The following is a 17,720-nucleotide window of genomic DNA, read 5'->3' as shown; positions in this document are numbered from 1 at the left end:
CATGCGCTTAGATGCATATACGTATCTCGTACAACCCATCAAATTTGACGCTAGTCAGAAAACGAGAATATCACATTCCGTTTTATATAATTCCTCATAATACAATTTCACAACGTTCAACTTTGTGGACGACATCAACTCACTTTCACTCATTCACGCTCATTCATGAAATCTAGCCTTTTCAATTGAAGGCGTTTCCTATAATCCGTCTTTCTTTGACCTGTCTCACAATGGAGCCCAACGATATCCGAAACATTGGCGGCTCGGCTAGAAACCTTGCCAGCCTTCGCCAGCAACAAGAGGAATTTCATCGACGACTAGGGGGACCAGATCGTGTCTCCCGACCACCACAGGGCCGCGCCGGAGACCCAGTCCGAGCCGGAATTCAAGGACCTGCCGAGCCTTTCGCAGACATAAATGCCGGCAGACCTGACTTATTTCCTACTCCGCAAGGTCAGTTTGTTTTTGAGCTTCTCATATTCTCATCCTACACCCATTCCTCCTAACTCCACCATTCACTTTTACCTTCCTCTCTTCCCTGACCGCTAGGTTGATTTATCTACCATGGCTGCCAATCGAAGAGACACCATTTTCCAAGATGATTCGGAATCCGATTGGTATACCGATGATACCGATGATACCGATGAAGATCCGTCACCGCCCAATCGTCCACCCCGTCCTATCCAGAATGCCAGAACCCTTCTCTGGGCGAATGCAAATTTGTTCCCCTCGTATCGTGGTCGTGATTCTGATCGTGATACTTCGCCATCTATCGCGTCATCTGCGATCTACCTTGAAGGAAGTGTAGCTGACGATTCTATTGCAATATATGAAGACCACACAGCAACCGAAGAGGATACCGAGCGTACTGAGCTTGGTGATGATGGTCCCGACGGTATCGAAGAGGATGACCAAGAGAACGGAGAGGAAGACGGTGAAGAAGATGAAGAGGAGGGTCACGAAGAAGATGCACCTTTCGATGCCTCCGCAGTCGGCTTGAAGGAGATTAGCAATCTCGCCAGTTTCACTGTCAGCAGCTACAAGCCCGGTTGTGGTGTCAAGGAGCTGCGCGATGATGACGTCAACCAGTTCTGGCAGTAAGTGATTACTTCTCTCCATATTTCGTCGTTACTAACAAAATCCCCATTAGATCTGATGGCCCTCAGCCCCATCGATTGAACATCCACTTCATCAAGCGCGTGGAGATTCGCGCCATCCGACTCTACTTGGACTACGAACTCGACGAGAGTTACACGCCTACTAAAATTCAGGTCAATGGTGGTTGGAGCCCCAACTTCACTATTCCGTTCACAACCATGGAGCTCAACACGCCCAAGGGTTGGATCGACGTTCCCATCGCCGGAGCTGGCGGCGGCCCTGACGGTAACTCAATGTGCTGCTGGTTTGTTCGTATCATCGTTCTCGAGAACCACCAGAATGGCAAGGACACGCACATTCGCGGAATCAAGGTTTACGCTCTAGACGACGCCGCCGATACAGCGGAGAACAACCCTCTGGAGGAGATGGTGGAGGCAATCGACGACTTCGATGACCGTATGGAGCTCATGAATATCCACGACCACGACGAAGAGGCGATGTCAAGAATTGCGGCTGCTAAAAAGAAACGCAAGGAGAGCGCCAAGAAGTACACGCCCGGCGACGGTGGACTGACCATTCCCGATTTCATGAGGGAGCCCGAGATTCGCTGAACGGAGCTCAAGTGTCTAATAAGTCAAGTTCACATTTCAAGGCATGGAGGCGTTCTGGGATACCGGTTGGTCAGGTTGATGATACCCTATGGTTGCTTTTGATTCACATTGCATTAAGGAACGGAAAAGCATGTGCCTTTTATTGCTACGAGGCAGGACGACAGTGTCCCTAAAATTTCCCCAACACCAGATAGGTGATCTCGTTTTCGGATCGACCTTTAATCCCCTTCAATTCACTGCCCCAGTTCCCCAATAAAAACAGGGTTGAACCATGTGATTCTTCGCTGCTCTTTTTATAACGTGATAATGCAATTATACGTATTACGTCTAGTTTCTAGAACTGAATATTTCGATACAGGAAAGGTTGGTTTAAGGAGATTAGATGAGATAAGATTACAGGTCTCCACTGACGGGAACAACCGTTCGCTAAATGATTCGATTCGACCCCTCCTCTCCAGGGCTAGGTGGTATTCTAACTTCTTCATCCTCCTCTGTCATCCCCTGTCATTCCCTAATCTCTCTGTTTAGTCTAGGATCCTACTGAGCATCGATATAAGTGATGCTATTAGTATAACATTCACCATGTTTCGTATCATTTGCTATATATCATAGAAGGCGTCAAGCCCCTTAGCTTTCAATACCCATTAATAAAGAGAATGTCTTCGTCCGAGGCCAGTAACACTACAATGGCTCGACAACTCCCCCCAAATCTCGTCTCCCACTTCACCCAAGCTCTCAAGAGCTACCAGCTATCCAATGCGACTTTCCGTGTCCTGTGCTCCTTGACCCCTTCCTCCCTATCCTCTCCGTCCACGGCGTCGCCAGCTCCTCAACCGCCTAAGGCCGTCCCGAAGAGGCTCCTCGTCCTCGACTCCTCGTTCAACCCCCCGACCCTGGCCCACCAGCAGATGGCGCTTTCCGCCTTCTCGGAGTATAGACAGCCCGGCAGTGGTAATAGAAATAATGGTGACGACGATAAGTCGCGCGTCCTGCTCCTCCTCGCGATCAACAACGCGGACAAGGCGCCCAAACCCGCCGCCTTCCCGCAACGGCTCGCCATGATGTACATCTTCGCCCAGGACCTGCTAGCAGCCACATCCACCTCCACCTCCACCGAAACGGCAGGTGACAGCGACAGTAGCAGCGGCGATGCGAACGAGTGCGAGGGCGTCGACATCGCAGTCACGACAGAGCCGTACTTCCACGCGAAAAGCGGCGCCGTCGCCTCATCCGGCTTCTACCACCACTCCCAGGAGTCGGAGCCGGAGCCGGTAGTAGAGCAAGTCTACCTCACGGGCTTCGACACGCTGATCCGCGTCTTCGACCCGAAGTACTACCCGTCCGGGTCGATGGCGCGCGTGCTAGACCCCTTCTTCGCGCACGCGCGGCTCCGGGTCTCGATGCGCACGGACGCGGACTGGGGCGACGCGGCGGCGCAACGGGCGTACCTTGAGGGCCTAAGGACGGGCGGGCTTGAGAAGGTCGGCGGGAAGACGGGGTGGGTGGATAGGATTAGTTTGGTTGAGGGGCGGAGGAACGGCGAGGAGGAGGTTGTGAGTAGCACGAAGGTGCGCGCGGCGGTGCTGAGGCGGGATTGGGATGCGTTGAAGAAGTTGGTTAGTGAGGGTGTGGCGGGGTGGATTCGAAGGGAGGGGTTGTATGCGGAGGATGGTGCGTGACTACGGCGACGACGGTGATGGTGATAATGATGACGATGGTAATGATTATGACGGCGAATTGGAAAATCAAGCTTGACTTCTTCAGCACTGAATAATCCCAGCCGCAACTGCGTATACCGGAAGCCGCGAGGCGTTTATCTGCCAGTCACTACGAGGTCGAACGCTATGACCTTATCCGCCGGGTCGCCAGGCAGCACAGTCTGAAGAGGGCCAAAGTTTGACTCATATACCATACTTTGCTACCGAAATCCAAGCTTGATCCATTGAACTTGCGTTCATGCACCAACTGGCTATTGGTGTAGTGGTTAATGGAGATGACAGCCCAGATAAAACCGTCCGGGGTTTTTCGTAGGTTCTTGGTTCGAGCCACATTGGAGGGCGGCAGTTAGCTCCTGTTCAGGGCAAGTCCAGTGGTTAGAATCGAGGCCGAGCTTTTTGCTATTTTGCTATTATTTTGTCATTTTTATTTTACTTTTTTTTATCGCTTCCGCATCAGTCTATCGCAGCTCGCACGTCGACTTCAACCACAAGATATACATGCATCTAGATATTGGGAGTCACCTGACCCCGACATCACTACGACATGTCCTACGTTTTACTATTATATCTTGCATAGATACTTACTGCCTATGCAGATGGTCCTCGGAGCATTTCAGATAGGTTATAGGTCGGATTGGCGGAATCCCTAGGATTCTCATTCAGAACTCACTTGGGTAGTCATACACCGGCCATAATGCGCGCGATATTAACCCCGAGTAACAAATAAACCAGGTCGCCTTGAGATAATTTCTGCGGGATTTCAACCTACTTGAGCGGTTTCTATTCATAAGTTCGATAACGAGAGACATTATAAATCAAATGGCAACATTACATACCTACCTTCTCTTAGTGTAAAACCACCCTTGGGGCTACTCCAGGAAAGTTCGCTCACGCCTATTCCTAAGTTGTCTCCATGCATCTAATCGATCACATTGCGACTGCCAATAAGGAGCAAGATCGTCCTTAAATCCAGGAGACGATGGTCGAAGCAAGTTTCCCTATACCATTTCAGCCGATGACTAAATAAAACGGCCCCCACGGTCTGCTTTGTCACGGCTAGTTATATTTAGGCAAAACCCATGCCATATCTCCTGCTTGCTTTTATTCATGGGCATTCACCGCGGTATCTCTAACTCTTCTGCGTCGTTCTCATTGCGGCAAATTGGGACGAGCATTCGAAAACATATACCGATTCGCAGAATATACGGTATCCATTATCATGATTCGCGCGCGGTTAAGAAAGAGAGGCTATGTTAGTAATTAGCCCACATATTAAACGTATTAGCTAGAACCGGCAGAACCGGGTAGTAGGACCAGCAGAGCAGAACAGCGGAACCAGGTAAGCACGGAACCACCCAACCACCCCATCCAGCCTATCTTCCAATCACGTTAGACATCCATGATATCAACCCAAGATTTAAGCTAAAGGATTACATACCTAGCATGGTAGCCTGCTAGTCCGGCTCTCTAACTGTCTCCAGCCAGTCAAGTGGGCCTCGGACTCACTTACAAGGTCTATTAATAGTGCTGTAACATTCAGCTCGATGCAGAGCTGAGGCACAGCACTTTCACGTAACATTGCATAACATAGGGCTGCCTTGACTGAAGCATGAGAAGACTTCTCGAATGTTCTGGTCGTGAATTCACCGATAATTATGTATATAATATATCATTAGATATTCGCCGTTGAGCATTCCCTTTTAATATGGCATCTCACGGCCCTAATCATAATCTTGACTATCAAGCAGTACCGCATACATCAGACGATGCCGATAATGTTGGACATCCTTACGAGCTAGGACATAATCCAGCTTCGACCGGTGGCGGGCAGGACCAGTACCATCAATTACAGCCCGCCGATGAAGATATCTACCAACCTCAAATGGGATCTTACGATAGAAAAGCAACAGTGGGGACGGGATTCACCAGTACAACGATAAAAGAATATCCTTCGGATTTTGGACGGGCCCAGAATGCGGCCACACCATCATGGCTTCCTCATGCTCTGCGGTGGCCAACATTTTCCTCGATCCTGGCTTTGACAGTGATACTGGAAATTTTGGTGGCGGTATTCCACGGCATATCGAGCCGCGATTCGGGACTGGTAGACGATGACGGCTCTGGAGGTATTGTCGTAGCCTCCAAATTTGTGCCGACCGTACTCGCAGTCATCCACGTCCTTCTAATATCGATAATACTTAACGACGTCAAGCGAACCCAAGCATTCGCGTACCTTTCGTCCCCTCATGGCACTTTGGGGAACAGGTCGCTGACCTGGACCGCTGAAGCATGGTGGGACGCCCTTGCCCAAGGATTTCCTGGCCGTGGTCGAAAAACGAACTGGGCGTTATTATGCGCAGCTCTAGCTTTCATATTCGGCTTCCTTCTAGTGTCTCCCTTCTCTTCAAGTTTATTCGTGACAGAGGATATCGTTTTCACGTACCAGGTACCGTTTAGCAAGTTGGATATCTCTTCGTTGTTGCCGCTTCAGGCTTCACCGCTAGCTGCTACATATTTTCGAACGGTTGGCAACATCCTTCAGAATGTCACGACCTCTGCGTGGATTACGGAAAAATATGCCATACAACCTATCTGGCCAGCCAGAGTGGGCAGCGTACCTCTGGGACCGCAGTTCACTGACTCGATGCAAACATGGTCAGCGAAAACCACGGTATTCAATGTAGAAGAGAGTTGCGAACAGATGAACCTAGATCCCGGGGGCATTTTCATCATGCCATTCAAGAACAGCCCGTCAATTGTGAATTATACCAGCGTCAGACTATCCTCAGCATCTGGTTGTATTCTGAACGTCACCGACAGCGCCAATCTTGGAAATAACGGCGGTGCACTTTGGAACTCGTTGTCGAACCTCACCACCATATCCATGAATAACATCTCCCTCGATAGTAATGGGATGAGTTTTACTAAGGCCAACTGCACGCAAGACGAGTACATGGTGTTTACCAATTCATGGGGCACCAACTTGACGGCCGACGCAGCCAACCTTACCATCCAAGGCCAAGCTTGCACGACACGCTATTACATGGGAGATACCAATGCCACTGTTGTCTTTAGTAGCGGCAATTCTAATGTCCAAGTTAATATTGATGAGGAGCAGTACTTGTCCAATCGCGTAGAAATTCCTAGCACCACGGCGAACGTGTCTAGCTACCAGGACGCCTCCCTTAGCGCGACTTGGTCAGTCCATTTGGCGCAGCCTTCCCAGAATTTTGTAGCATTCTCATCCGGACCGGCAACTCTGCTGTTGGCTTTATACAATTTCGATCCGACCCAGATAATCTCAGACCAGTCAGCGGTCCAGAATGCTGAGAAAATAAAACAACGGTTCTTCGGAGAGCTTCTCCGTGACACGTTCGATAACTCTGTTACGAACAACCCTTCCGAAATCTCTGGCACTACGGCTGAGACCAGGCGACGAGTTGTCGTGGTGCCTGCGGTAGCCATTGTCCTTGAAATATCATTAGGTTTGCAACTGGTGTTATTAGGCGTTGTCTTCTTCATGACCAGACTTTCTAGGCGTCCCCTCGGTCTTTTCGCCGATCCGGCACCAGCAATGAGCACGGCCAAGCTTATTACAAAGGAGCCTGGCACACTACAGTCATTTGAGGGACTCCATAACTGCACGCTCGAAGAGATACGCACTGCGGTAGCGAACCAAAGATACCAATTAACGAGCGACGGCATTCGTTTAATAAGCCCCGAAGTCGACGATCTAATCCAGTCTAACTCGCCGGAGTATATTAACGCGACGGAGACGATGGCCGCCACCAATGCGAAACCGCAATCATTCACCTTTGGCATCTGGCTTCTCATCATATTCACTCTCCTACTTTCGGCTACTCTGATAGTAATCGCGTATCTCTACTGGTACTCGGGGATGTACGGGTTATATCAGACAGCTTTCGTATACGCATTTGATATCTCCATCGGTGGTGTCGATCTTAGTAATGTGAATCCGGCCTCGATTGTTACGACCTTTCTCGCCGTGTTGATTGGTTTGTGGTGGGGCGCGCTCGAGACGACTATGCGTAGAATCCAACCCTTCCTATCCCTCGCCAAAGAGCCGGTCAACGGGGACCAAGGCCTGATGGTATCGTATATCTCGTCGTACCTCTTACACGCTGTTTGGAAAGCTTCTAGACGAGGGCACTTCGTGCTCGCTACGGTGTGTGGTGGTGCATTCCTTGCTGAGATCTGTAAGTGTTTTCATACTATATCTGTAAATATATTCTAACTTTAATAGTCACGATTGCAATGTCGTCAGTTTGGAATAGAGAACCCGGCAGCGTACCATTTCAGGTGAATGTTCAACGACAGCTCGAATTGCGCAGCGTGCCGCACTTATCAGAGGCTACGCTACAGTTCACCAGCCACGCAGGCAATTATAAACAGAGCGCCCTTGCATCGCTATTTAGCAATTTGAAGACTTCTTGGATATACGGCGCAGCGGTGCAGATCTCCTTGAACGGATCACAGCCCGCTTGGAGCTCAGATGGTTGGAGCTTCGTTCCGCACGACTTGTCCACCGCGGTGCCGCAGACGGACGTTCAAAACACAGGTAATCAATCCACAGTGCCACAGTCCTCGATGAACGTCACGTTACAGACCTCAGGAATCAGAGCACGTCTCGAATGCTCTCCACATGAGCACTTGGATATCACAAACACCACGAGTTGGTTGACCGAGTGGGATTTGACCAATGCGACGGCATGGAATCAAACGCTCGATCCGACTATCTTGAAAACCGGCTACGAATTGGGTTTGAATAGGCTAGGTTCCAACACCTTACTCTTCCTGGATAATAACGCGAGCATGTCTGGGAATTATACCACATTCTTCGTGAGTAACAAGAGGATGTCGTGCTGTCAAAACATGACTACCGACGGACAGATTGGCACGAGTTCAGTAGGATATTGGTCGCCAAATCAAAGAAATAACTCACTCTACCCAGATTTCGCGACGTCTTGGCCCGCTAACTTCACCGTAAAATGGATTCACGGCCGTCCGGTAGAAGGCTACCATGACCTGTCCTCATCTTCATCATCGAGTAGTTCAACTTCGCCCCGACTAATGTGGTCCGAACCGCCTCAGATGACGGCGTTGAACTGCATGCCCATCATCGAAACAGTGAACGCCAGCGTCACCGTGAGCACAGAAGATAGTCACGTCATCAGCTTCGACCTCCTCGACGAGCCACAGCCAGATCAATACGCGTGGTCAGACGACTTCAAGCAGCATAAGAACTACGACGGCCTATGCGAGAGCGCGGGGTGCGATAACCTCTACAGCGTCAACATCACGACGAGCCACGGAATCCTCTTCGTGACCGGCCTGCTCGGCGCCGCGGACATGTCGAATTTTGCCGGCGACGTCGAAAGTTGGAATATCGCCACGGAACCCCTCGACGACCAGACCTTCAATATCCGGGAGCCCGGCCTAAACGCCGATCTGATGACATACTCCATGCTATCTCTCGTCAACTACGACCACGAAGCGCTGCTGGACCCGGCCACGCTAGCGAGCACCGCGACGAAGACCTTCACGGCGCTGTTCCAGAACTACGCGAGCAACAACGTCTCCTACACGACGGGGGGCTACGTCTTCCAACCGCCGAACGAGGCACTGCCGTCGGACCTCGACCAACCAGTCGCCAACACCAACACCAAAAGAGCCGACACAACCTCGTCCTCGTCCTCGTCCTCGTCCTCCGACTCGCCGATAACCCTGCACGTCGAGCGCCCCGTCGAGCTCCTCAAGATGTCGAAGCCCGCGGCCTGGATATGCATGCTGATCCTCGCGTACCTCATCGTCGCCACCGTGATCCTGGCCGTCGCCTCGCGGCGCTACACGCGTCTGCTCCTGCGCAAGATCGAGAGCATAGCGGATGTCGTCGTCCTCATGGCCGGGAGCGAGAAGTTGCTTAGGGAGGCTAGGGAGAAGGGCATGGCGCAGTTGAAGGCTGATGGTGTGACGAAGGCGCGGTTGGGCTGGTTTACGGGGGCGGATGGGGCGCAGAGGTGGGGGATCGAGATTGTGGGGAGCGATGATGAGAAGAGAGCTGCGGGCAATGCTGTGTCTTACGACGACGGTCACGGGTCAGAAGTTCGGGACGGCGTATCGCGCGGCGCGGAGAGTGCGGCGGGAGACGCGCGCGAGTATAACGCGGATGGGGTATCTCTGTTATCGTCGTCTAACAACACGCACAACAACCACGGCGGGTCCAGCATATCGGACCCGAGCCAAACACATTACGCCGAGTCCGCCAGCCAGCACCGGGGCGGCGACCTCTCGCCCGTGTCCCAGGACTACGGGTACCAAGGTTATCACCAGCAGTGGCCGGAGGACTACCACCACCCCGCACCGCCGCCTCACCTAGGAGAACGACGCGCGCCGTCGATCGATATTAACGTGGATAGTACGCCTTTCTCGTCGTATTTTAGACACGATGACGATGGTGGTGGTGGTAATGGGGGGACGGCGAATCCGATTAAGGCGCGGTTGTCTTTGTTGCGGAGGGGGAATACGCAACGTCGGTCTTGATAGAGCGAGCTGATGGGATGGGCTATGTCTAGGGATAAATATATATATATGTGGCGGTTTATTTTATGTATGATATTATGATCATCAGAGATACCCTTTAAATACACGATGAAGTATTGAGAATCAGTCTTTCGGCTTATATCGAAATTGGGAGAGTTTTGTGACTGAAGTTACAAGTGAGGGAGGGTAACCGGTGTCAACGTGCCCCGAAAACACCCGACGTCTGTCTATATGCCTGGATTTAGCCCACCCATTGAAATTGTCAGAGGGTTCCAAGTTGCAGTTAGGCGCCCCTTATCACTAAACTCCATTACGTTGGAACAGAAACTAGTGATTAACTCTTCTCTTCCCTTATCCTTTACATGAGTAGGAAATCAGCAGGTAGATATCAATCAACTTCGATACCTTTTATTTATTGTCCTAATTCGCGCACGAAGAGGTATTGCGTATGTTTTTGGATATCATCAAGGCACTACGGGGACCTGAACGCCAGTAGATCCACCTTCAGGACGTTTCTTACCTGTGTACTATATGTAGTACCAAGGTTTTCTTTACACACCGTCATTTGGCACCATCAGGCTTCCAGAAGGCTAACTAACAGTGTCCTGAGATTCGATACAATAAATCACATTACACACCTATTTAGGTAACTTTTACAGTATTACCATTTTATCCATCCCCGAACCCCCCTATTTCGCACCCATAGAAACACCATTATCCGAAACCGGCACGGTTATCTTCGCGGGCGGCAGATGCCTCTTAGCCTCGTGCCTGCCCATCTGCTGCATCAGCGCGTCCATGACGACGAGCGCGGCCATGGCCTCGACGATCGGCACCGCCCTCGGCACCACGCAGGGGTCGTGCCTCCCCTTCGCCTCCAGCACGCCCTCGGACTCGCCGTCGTACGTTGCCGTCGTCTGCGCCTGGCTGATGGTCGCCGGCGGCTTGAACGCGACGCGGAAGTAGATAGGCGCGCCGTTCGAGATGCCCCCCTGGATGCCGCCCGAGTTATTCGTCTTGGTCGTGAGTCTCGGCCTCGGCGTCCCGTTGCGCCCCGCGCCCGTCTCTTGCTCAGAGGAGGGCGCGTCAGGCGCCTTGATGAAGGGGTCGTTGTGGATCGAGCCGGGGACCTCGCACCCGCCGAAGCCGGAGCCGACCTCGAAGCCCTTGGTCGCCGGTATGCTGAGCATGGCGTGTCCGAGCTTCGCCTCTAGCTTGTCGAAGCACGGCTCTCCCAGCCCGCTAGGCACGTTCTTGATGACGCAGGTGACGGTGCCGCCGATGCTGTCGTTACGATCCTTGAAGGCGGCTATGTAGTCGGCCATCTTCTGAGAGGCCTCCTCGTTCGGACACCGCACGGGCAAGAACTTGTCGACGGTTTCCCGGTCGATCGATTGGATAAGCTCTAAGAACGCGGGGTTCTGGCTTTGTGTTGGACACTCGGGTGTGGGTGGGAACATGTGGACTGCGCCGACGGACGTTACGAAAGCGGTGATCTCCACGCCGAAGGCAAGCTTGAGGTACTTCTCGGCGATGGCGCCTGCAGCTACCCTGCCGATAGTCTCCCGAGCCGAGCTCCTTCCACCACCGCTGCTCGCCTTAACGCCGTACTTCTCGAGGTAGGTCCAATCCGCGTGACTGGGCCGTGGGAAACGATCCATTGTGTTGTTCCCATAGTCCTTGGGCCTCTGATCCTCATTGAGAACCACGAGGCCAATGGGAGTGCCGAGAGTGACGCCGAACTCGGTACCGGATTGTATGGCGACTTTGTCTTTCTCGTTTCGGGGTGTTGTGATGCTGCTCTGGCCCGGCCGGCGACGGTTCATTTGTGGTTGAATGTCCGCTTCTGTGAGCTCCATGCCCGGCGGGCAGCCGTCGATAATGCATCCCACTGATCGGCAATGGGATTCGCCGTAGCTAGAATGTTTGTTAGACAGTGCTAGAAAGGTCAATTGGGTTGCGCAACTAACGTAGTCACCCTAAACGAGGATCCGAAGGTCGACATTTTGCGATAATCGAATAAGGCACGACGAATTAGATTCCACCAAACAAGACAAACAATACCCGAGTTCAATTAGGACGGGAACTTATAAGGTCAACTAACTAGTGTAGTATTCGCCAATTCCTTAGATATTAGAAATCAGCGTCGTCCTTTTTAACGGAGTAGAAAGCTTTGTTTGATGAGTCAAAGAACAAAAGGAATTAATTTTCGAAGCCTCTTACGATAGTGGGGCATCCACCTAACTCTCCGATTTTAGCCCCGCGATTTACTTTTCTTTATCGATAGGGCTTCAGTTTCCTGGTTCCGACCCGGCTATGTGGGTCACGGAGTTGCAGGGATCCAGAGGCGACAAGGATTTCTCTTATATGCCCAGCCACTAAGATCTATCACTTACTCATCTCTACCTACTCACTTGGCGACTTAAGAAACTTACATCTTATTGTTGAGATTTATTGGTGTTATTCGGATTAAGATGATATATAAGATGGCTTGATATGAGATGAGACGAAGAAATATCGCCAACAACCTCTCATGGCTCTCTTACGGCGCCTTCTCACCACCCTCGCTAGGCCATGTATAAGACCTCATAGATCTAATATACACCCTGGCGTGTGCCGTTACCTCAGCCTAGAGACCGTCTCTCACCCTTCGAACCGGGTCCAAGTGTATATCTCACGGTCGACAGACCCGTACCTTAATCTGTCCATCGAGCATTTCCTGCTCCAAAAGTCTCCCCTGGACTCCTTCGTACTGTTCCTGTATACGAACCGGCCCTGCGTCGTCATCGGCCGGAACCAAAATCCCTGGGTCGAGGTGAACTTAGGCGCTCTCAAGCGATCGAACGCGATAATCTCCGGTGAAGGTAGTACGCCTGGAAAAGGAGATGAAAGTCCGAAAGATGACGGCGTCCTCCTAGTCCGCCGGAGGTCCGGCGGCGGCACCGTCTTCCACGACCTCGGCAACGTGAACTACAGCGTGATCTGCCCGTCGGCCCCCCTCGACCGGAATAAGCACGCGGCCATGGTCGTGCGAGCGCTATCCACCCTCGCCGTCCCGGAAAACGACGTCTCGTTCCGCGTCAACGAGCGGCACGACATCGTGCTCGACGTCTCCTCGTCTTCCGCAGCAGCACAGCAACAGCAACCCCAGACCCAAAAAACCTTCAAGGTCTCCGGCTCCGCGTACAAGCTGATATGCGAGCGCTTCCTCCACCACGGGACCTGTCTCCTGTCCTCGCCCAACTTATCGCTCGTCGGCGCGCTGCTACGCTCCCCCGCCGCGCCGTACATCAAGGCGCGCGGCGCCGAGAGCGTGCGCAGCGCCATCCGCAACGTCGGCGTCGCGGACCTGGGGTCCTTCGAGGAGGCCGTCGTTGCTGAGTTCGGTGCCATGTACGGGGCCGTGGATCCCGAGATCATCGACGCGGCCGATGTCCAGAAGATCTTAGAGGAGGGGCCTTTTGTCGTGAAGGGGTATGTTGAGCTTCAGGTACGTTGCTTCATTTCATAACATTTCATCCCCCCATCTCTCTGTCATATTATGATATACGAGAGAATAGGGACCATGCTGAAGGGGGTGTACGTATTTGGCGCGGGCGCATACATATCACATACGTCCAACGTCCAACAAGCAACCCTCCCCTTCTCTGAATCAATTCAAATCTCCTAACATCAAACAGTCACCGGAGTGGATATACACGCAAACCCCCCAATTCACCTTCTCCTTGTACCCCACCTCCGAAGACCCGCGTCCACGCCCTGCTCTCCCGGCCACCATGCCGCCCTCCCCCCTCGCCATGACGGTACGCCACGGCCAGATCGTCGACGTTTTCGGGTCCAGTCTACTCCAGCCTCTAATCTCGACGTACCTCCACCAAGTCCCCGACTGGCGGCCCCGAATCAACGATGAGTACACCGGGACCTTGCTTAACTATTTATTTGGTGTAGGCCCTATTGAGCACTTGACGCGCTTCAAGAGTTCTGAGTAGTTAAAGATTTAAAGTGTGAATAAAACCATTTACTTATCTACTTCTCATGTCTACCTAACGTATAAGGAGTATCTCGAAAGACAAGAAATAAAAAAAGCCAGGACTGAGTAGTGCTGTTACTCCTGTATACTATATATAGATGCACATAGACCTGTGGAAAACCGGCATATAGACAGAGTTGTAGTACTCATTGTACGACACCCTTAACTTCCAACTTCCAACCTAGAATATCGTATCGTCGCATCATAAGCCCCTTCCCTCCTTTCATTCTCACCACCAACCTCAAGCTCAACCTCACTTAAACTTCCAACTTCAAACCTCCAACTTCAATCTCCAAATCTCACCTCTACTCCGCAGTCCCAGCCCCCATAACACCCTGCCCAAACCACTGCGCCACCGTCCTAAACCTCTCCCTCTCATCGCCCTTCTCCAGCGCATCCTTAAACAAATCATGCCTATCAGCCCTCTCATCCTGACTCCTCTTCATCGCGCGAACAGCCGCGTTATTAACAGCGCACACGGGACACTCGACCTCCGCTTCCGCCCCGTCCTCGCCGCCACCGCCTTGCTGCTTCAAGCAGCGCTGGTGGAAGCTGTGCTTGCAGAGGAAATGGACGGCGGGGAGCTCGAGCAGGCCGCCGCATCCGGGGCAGCGCTGGGCCTGGAAGACGGCGGGTTTTGTCCCGAGCTCCGCCATCTCGGCCCGCTTTGCCTCCGTCTCTTTGCGGAATGAGTTCGTCTGCCTCCGGTTCGACGCGATCTCGCGCCGCTCCCGCGTGATCGTCTCCCGCAGGTACGGCTTGATCATGCCCATCGTCGCCACCGCGTTCGAGCCCAGCGTCTGGATCACCTGCAGCGGCGCCATCAGCCCGTCCCGGTCGATCTTGTCCAGCACGTTCGCCAGCTCCTCGGGGCCCGCCTCCTCCAGGATCCGCGCGTCCGACGTGAAGTACGCGAGCGCCGCCGGGTACAGCTGCGGCTCCTCCGGCCCGTACTTGCGGAGCGCCTTGATGGCTCCGCGCGTGTCCTTGGCCGAGGTGTAGGACCGGAAGATGTCGGATAGCAGGCCGGACTGCTCTTTGACTAGGGTCGTGCCGTCGCGGAAGTCCGATAGGTGGGATAGCAGAAGGACGTTTGAGTTCTCGATAGGCACTTCGCGTCCCTCGATGAGCTTCTTCGCTTTGAGCTCCCACTCTTCTCGCTGCATTCCCTTCCTCTCGCTGGCTTTGTGGAGATACATCTCGAATAGGGTCGTATATATGTCTGCTTTATCCGACTCGTTGAGGGAATCCTCTTTTAGACAAGCTTCGAGGAAGACGATAAACTCATCTGAATGGTCGATGAAAGACGAGAAGGCTGTTCGAGGAGGCGGTGGTGTGTACTTCGGATCACCATTCGTCTCGGGCTCTATTATAGCACCTGCGTCGCTAATAGTTGCTTGTGATCCCTGGCCGGTAGGTGTAGGTATCGCAGAAGTATTCATATACGGGAGAGGAAGTAAACTAGTTAGATTCTGCACAGCTGTGGTAGCACCAGCTACAAATCCACCACTCGATATAGTCTGCGTCTCTTCTAATGGAACTTTATGGACTTTCGGTTTGTATTTTCCCGTGTAATAGTCGATAAATATCTTCGTAGTGTCACTAGGACAATTCTCTAAGAGTACTCTCGCATACTTCATTAAACACGGGTACGCCTATAGAAAATTAGTCTTCAAATAGCACAGGGGTCCAAGTTACGTACCGTTTCAGCATCCAGGTGCCATATGAAGTCGAGCGCTTCCGCGTAGTTCTTGGAGTCTTCGATCAGAATATCTACTACTAGATCGTTTTCACCATGCTTTGTGGCAAGGTAGGCAGCCTGTTCAAAGTAACCGCCTTGTCTACACATGGTTATAGCTGTTTCCAAATCAAATTTGAGATCTCCCTCGGACTTGATGAACTTCTCCAACTTATCGACATCCTTTAGCTTAGCATAACAGTTTAGCAGCAGAGTTGTGTGATCCGCGGTGGCTTTATGACGCTCGTGTAACTCTTCAAGATACTCGATTAGGTTATGTATCCTTTGCGTATCAAGGAACTTTCGGATCACTTGCGACGGTTCTGTGTTGTCGATCGCCTTGATGTATTGTGACATGGCGCTGTCGTAGTCTCCTTTCTGGTATAGATGGTCGCCATATTTCCGGTAGATGACGTTCTGTTGTTGTAGGTCCATGCCAGACTTCTGCGCGAGGTTGATAGCAAGCGGGAATAGATTCCGTTGATACAATAACTCGAGTCTTTGTTGCAACGACTTCTCATGGTACCGGTTGACCTGACTTCCGTGAGCACATTATAGTGTAAGAGAACAGAGGCTTCTCCTACCTTCCCATCTTGCGTGAGAATATACAAGTCTCCCCATATCTGAAAGATCACCTTGACTTCAGAGATGAGAGATTCAGAATGGGCGACTATTTGAAGGGAGGGGTCCACCATTGTGAACCTAGCGGCATTGAACAGAGATTCTGTGTTTGTCCCCCCAAAACGACGTCTAATACTGTCAGAGCCTCCACTTCCAGAAGCTGGGGGCGGCGCAATGAGTGCGACATAATCCTGGAATGTTGATACCAGACTCGTGACTCCATCGTTAGCAAAGCAGAGTCCCCTTCCCTCCGAGCTATAATAGTACACAGCGTCATCCCGAACCACGATGATATCCCCGGTTTTGTTGTTTACTGTCATACACCCAGCTGCACACCCGGCATCCTCTATTGTCCTCGGAGGCTGGCCTTGGCCTTTTCCTGATATAACCAGCTTCAGGAGTTTAGAGGTCGTTGCAACAAACAGCGTCGTGAGCTTGGGGTCGGCTACGAATTCGACTCCTGTTATCGGTTCTTCTGATTCGTAGACTATCCTCTGCTTTGTGCCTCGGTCGTGTATAAGATCACCTCGTATTACAGTGACTGCTCCGTTTGCGAATCCTACGGCGAGTTGTGATAGGTCATCGAGTGCGGTGAAGGATGAGATCTGGTATTGAGTTAACTAATGTTCACGTATGGCATCATAGATATACTCACGGGGAACTGTTTTCGGCCGTTGTGTATGCTTAATGTACTTAGGCAGGTAGGTAATCCCGTCTTCTTAACAGGCTTGTCTAATGCCCAGACCTTCAATACCGGCTCATTGCTAAGGTCCTCCTAATTCCGATCAGCTCCATTTATTGTCTGAGGTCATACATCGACCGCATATAGAGATCCTACCGAGACAGTTACGAGAAGACTTGTCCCCTCGACCTGGCGCATATGGGTAATGCGACCCGTCTCATGTGCATGAAAGCTCCGAACGATCTTCCAGCTAGGTCCGATGATGCGTACGTATCCATTATCGCTCCCTATAAATAGACTATCGGACCCGGAACAGACGCTTGATATCTCGTTATTCTCAAAGAGTGATCGTGTCTCATCGTCGCCGAGCTTGACTTGGCTAACTTCGAAGAAGTCGAACGCTTTCCACTATAGTATGTTAGGTAACGTTGGATTTGGGGACCAAGTTGGTATACCTTACCAACAGCAAAGCCATGGCGTATTGTTAAAATGCTATCGACAATCAGATCGGTGGCGTTCTTTCATCGTTCCATAGAGTTGTAGTTGTTATGCTGATTGTTTAATAGCTTAGGACGTCACCGCGCCGCGAATTGGGAGCTACCTGCCTTATCGATAGATTAGGTAGAGCCGCCTTTAAAGACATGTATTTCGCCTTTTATGC

The 17,720-nt window shown here is 51.8% G+C and overlaps 6 protein-coding genes across 6 annotated transcripts; 4 read left to right on the top strand and 2 right to left on the bottom strand.

Moving 5' to 3' along the window:
* Positions 1 to 114: 114 nt before the first annotated feature.
* Positions 115 to 1,983, top strand: F4807DRAFT_440138 (anaphase-promoting complex, subunit 10-domain-containing protein). Its single transcript, XM_047999272.1, has 3 exons — positions 115 to 453; positions 836 to 1,097; positions 1,151 to 1,983. Exons 1-3 carry the CDS (start codon positions 231 to 233, stop codon positions 1,707 to 1,709), a joined length of 1,044 nt encoding a protein of 347 aa, XP_047850690.1. The 5' UTR covers positions 115 to 230; the 3' UTR covers positions 1,710 to 1,983.
* A 412-nt stretch (positions 1,984 to 2,395) lies between these two features.
* Positions 2,396 to 3,388, top strand: F4807DRAFT_463937 (Nucleotidylyl transferase; the record flags this gene model as incomplete). The annotated part of the gene is made up of 1 exon (XM_048002043.1): positions 2,396 to 3,388. One exon carries the CDS (start codon positions 2,396 to 2,398, stop codon positions 3,386 to 3,388), a length of 993 nt encoding a protein of 330 aa, XP_047850689.1.
* A 1,744-nt stretch (positions 3,389 to 5,132) lies between these two features.
* Positions 5,133 to 10,020, top strand: F4807DRAFT_453588 (uncharacterized protein; the record flags this gene model as incomplete). Its single annotated transcript, XM_048000480.1, has 3 exons — positions 5,133 to 7,644; positions 7,692 to 9,911; positions 9,992 to 10,020. 3 exons carry the CDS (start codon positions 5,133 to 5,135, stop codon positions 10,018 to 10,020), a joined length of 4,761 nt encoding a protein of 1,586 aa, XP_047850688.1.
* Positions 10,021 to 10,657: 637 nt separating this feature from the next.
* Positions 10,658 to 12,301, bottom strand: F4807DRAFT_239752 (chorismate synthase). Its single transcript, XM_047994269.1, has 3 exons — positions 12,093 to 12,301; positions 11,959 to 12,004; positions 10,658 to 11,905 (listed from the first exon to the last, which is right to left on the bottom strand). The coding sequence occupies exons 2-3, from the start codon at positions 11,991 to 11,993 to the stop codon at positions 10,678 to 10,680; spliced, it is 1,263 nt and encodes a 420-aa protein (XP_047850687.1). The 5' UTR covers positions 11,994 to 12,004; positions 12,093 to 12,301; the 3' UTR covers positions 10,658 to 10,677.
* F4807DRAFT_239738 (uncharacterized protein) lies at positions 12,185 to 14,150 on the top strand. The gene is made up of 2 exons (XM_047994267.1): positions 12,185 to 13,478; positions 13,669 to 14,150. The coding sequence occupies exons 1-2, from the start codon at positions 12,522 to 12,524 to the stop codon at positions 13,975 to 13,977; spliced, it is 1,266 nt and encodes a 421-aa protein (XP_047850686.1). The 5' UTR covers positions 12,185 to 12,521; the 3' UTR covers positions 13,978 to 14,150.
* Positions 14,151 to 17,638, bottom strand: F4807DRAFT_239749 (vacuolar protein sorting-associated protein 11). Its single transcript, XM_047994268.1, has 6 exons — positions 17,520 to 17,638; positions 17,216 to 17,467; positions 17,033 to 17,152; positions 16,341 to 16,982; positions 15,721 to 16,290; positions 14,151 to 15,673 (listed from the first exon to the last, which is right to left on the bottom strand). Exons 1-6 carry the CDS (start codon positions 17,532 to 17,534, stop codon positions 14,324 to 14,326), a joined length of 2,949 nt encoding a protein of 982 aa, XP_047850685.1. The 5' UTR covers positions 17,535 to 17,638; the 3' UTR covers positions 14,151 to 14,323.
* Positions 17,639 to 17,720: the final 82 nt, after the last annotated feature.

Source organism: Annulohypoxylon truncatum, assembly GCF_022578515.1.
Source record: "Annulohypoxylon truncatum strain CBS 140777 unplaced genomic scaffold F4807scaffold_36, whole genome shotgun sequence".
Taxonomy (NCBI): domain Eukaryota; kingdom Fungi; phylum Ascomycota; class Sordariomycetes; order Xylariales; family Hypoxylaceae; genus Annulohypoxylon; species Annulohypoxylon truncatum.
The sequence above is the reverse complement of the archived record's forward strand: the minus strand, read 5'-3'. Positions and strand labels throughout refer to the sequence as shown.

Excerpts from the sequence above, each read along its gene's own strand:
- F4807DRAFT_440138 (XM_047999272.1), top strand. The coding sequence starts at position 231 with ATGGAGCCCAACGATATCCGAAACATTGGCGGCTCGGCTAGAAACCTT. Across the intron at positions 454-835 it reads CTTATTTCCTACTCCGCAAG|ACCACACAGCAACCGAAGAG; the intron begins GTCAGTTTGTTT and ends CAATATATGAAG. Across the intron at positions 1,098-1,150 it reads GACGTCAACCAGTTCTGGCA|ATCTGATGGCCCTCAGCCCC; the intron begins GTAAGTGATTAC and ends AATCCCCATTAG.
- F4807DRAFT_239738 (XM_047994267.1), top strand. The coding sequence starts at position 12,522 with ATGGCTCTCTTACGGCGCCTTCTCACCACCCTCGCTAGGCCATGTATA. Across the intron at positions 13,479-13,668 it reads AGGGGTATGTTGAGCTTCAG|TCACCGGAGTGGATATACAC; the intron begins GTACGTTGCTTC and ends AACATCAAACAG.
- F4807DRAFT_239749 (XM_047994268.1), bottom strand. Across the intron at positions 17,153-17,215 it reads GTCTTCTCGTAACTGTCTCG|GAGGACCTTAGCAATGAGCC; the intron begins GTAGGATCTCTA and ends GATCGGAATTAG. Across the intron at positions 16,983-17,032 it reads ACGGCCGAAAACAGTTCCCC|ATCTCATCCTTCACCGCACT; the intron begins GTGAGTATATCT and ends ACTCAATACCAG.
- F4807DRAFT_239752 (XM_047994269.1), bottom strand. The coding sequence starts at position 11,993 with ATGTCGACCTTCGGATCCTCGTTTAGGGTGACTAC. Across the intron at positions 11,906-11,958 it reads TCCTCGTTTAGGGTGACTAC|CTACGGCGAATCCCATTGCC; the intron begins GTTAGTTGCGCA and ends CAAACATTCTAG.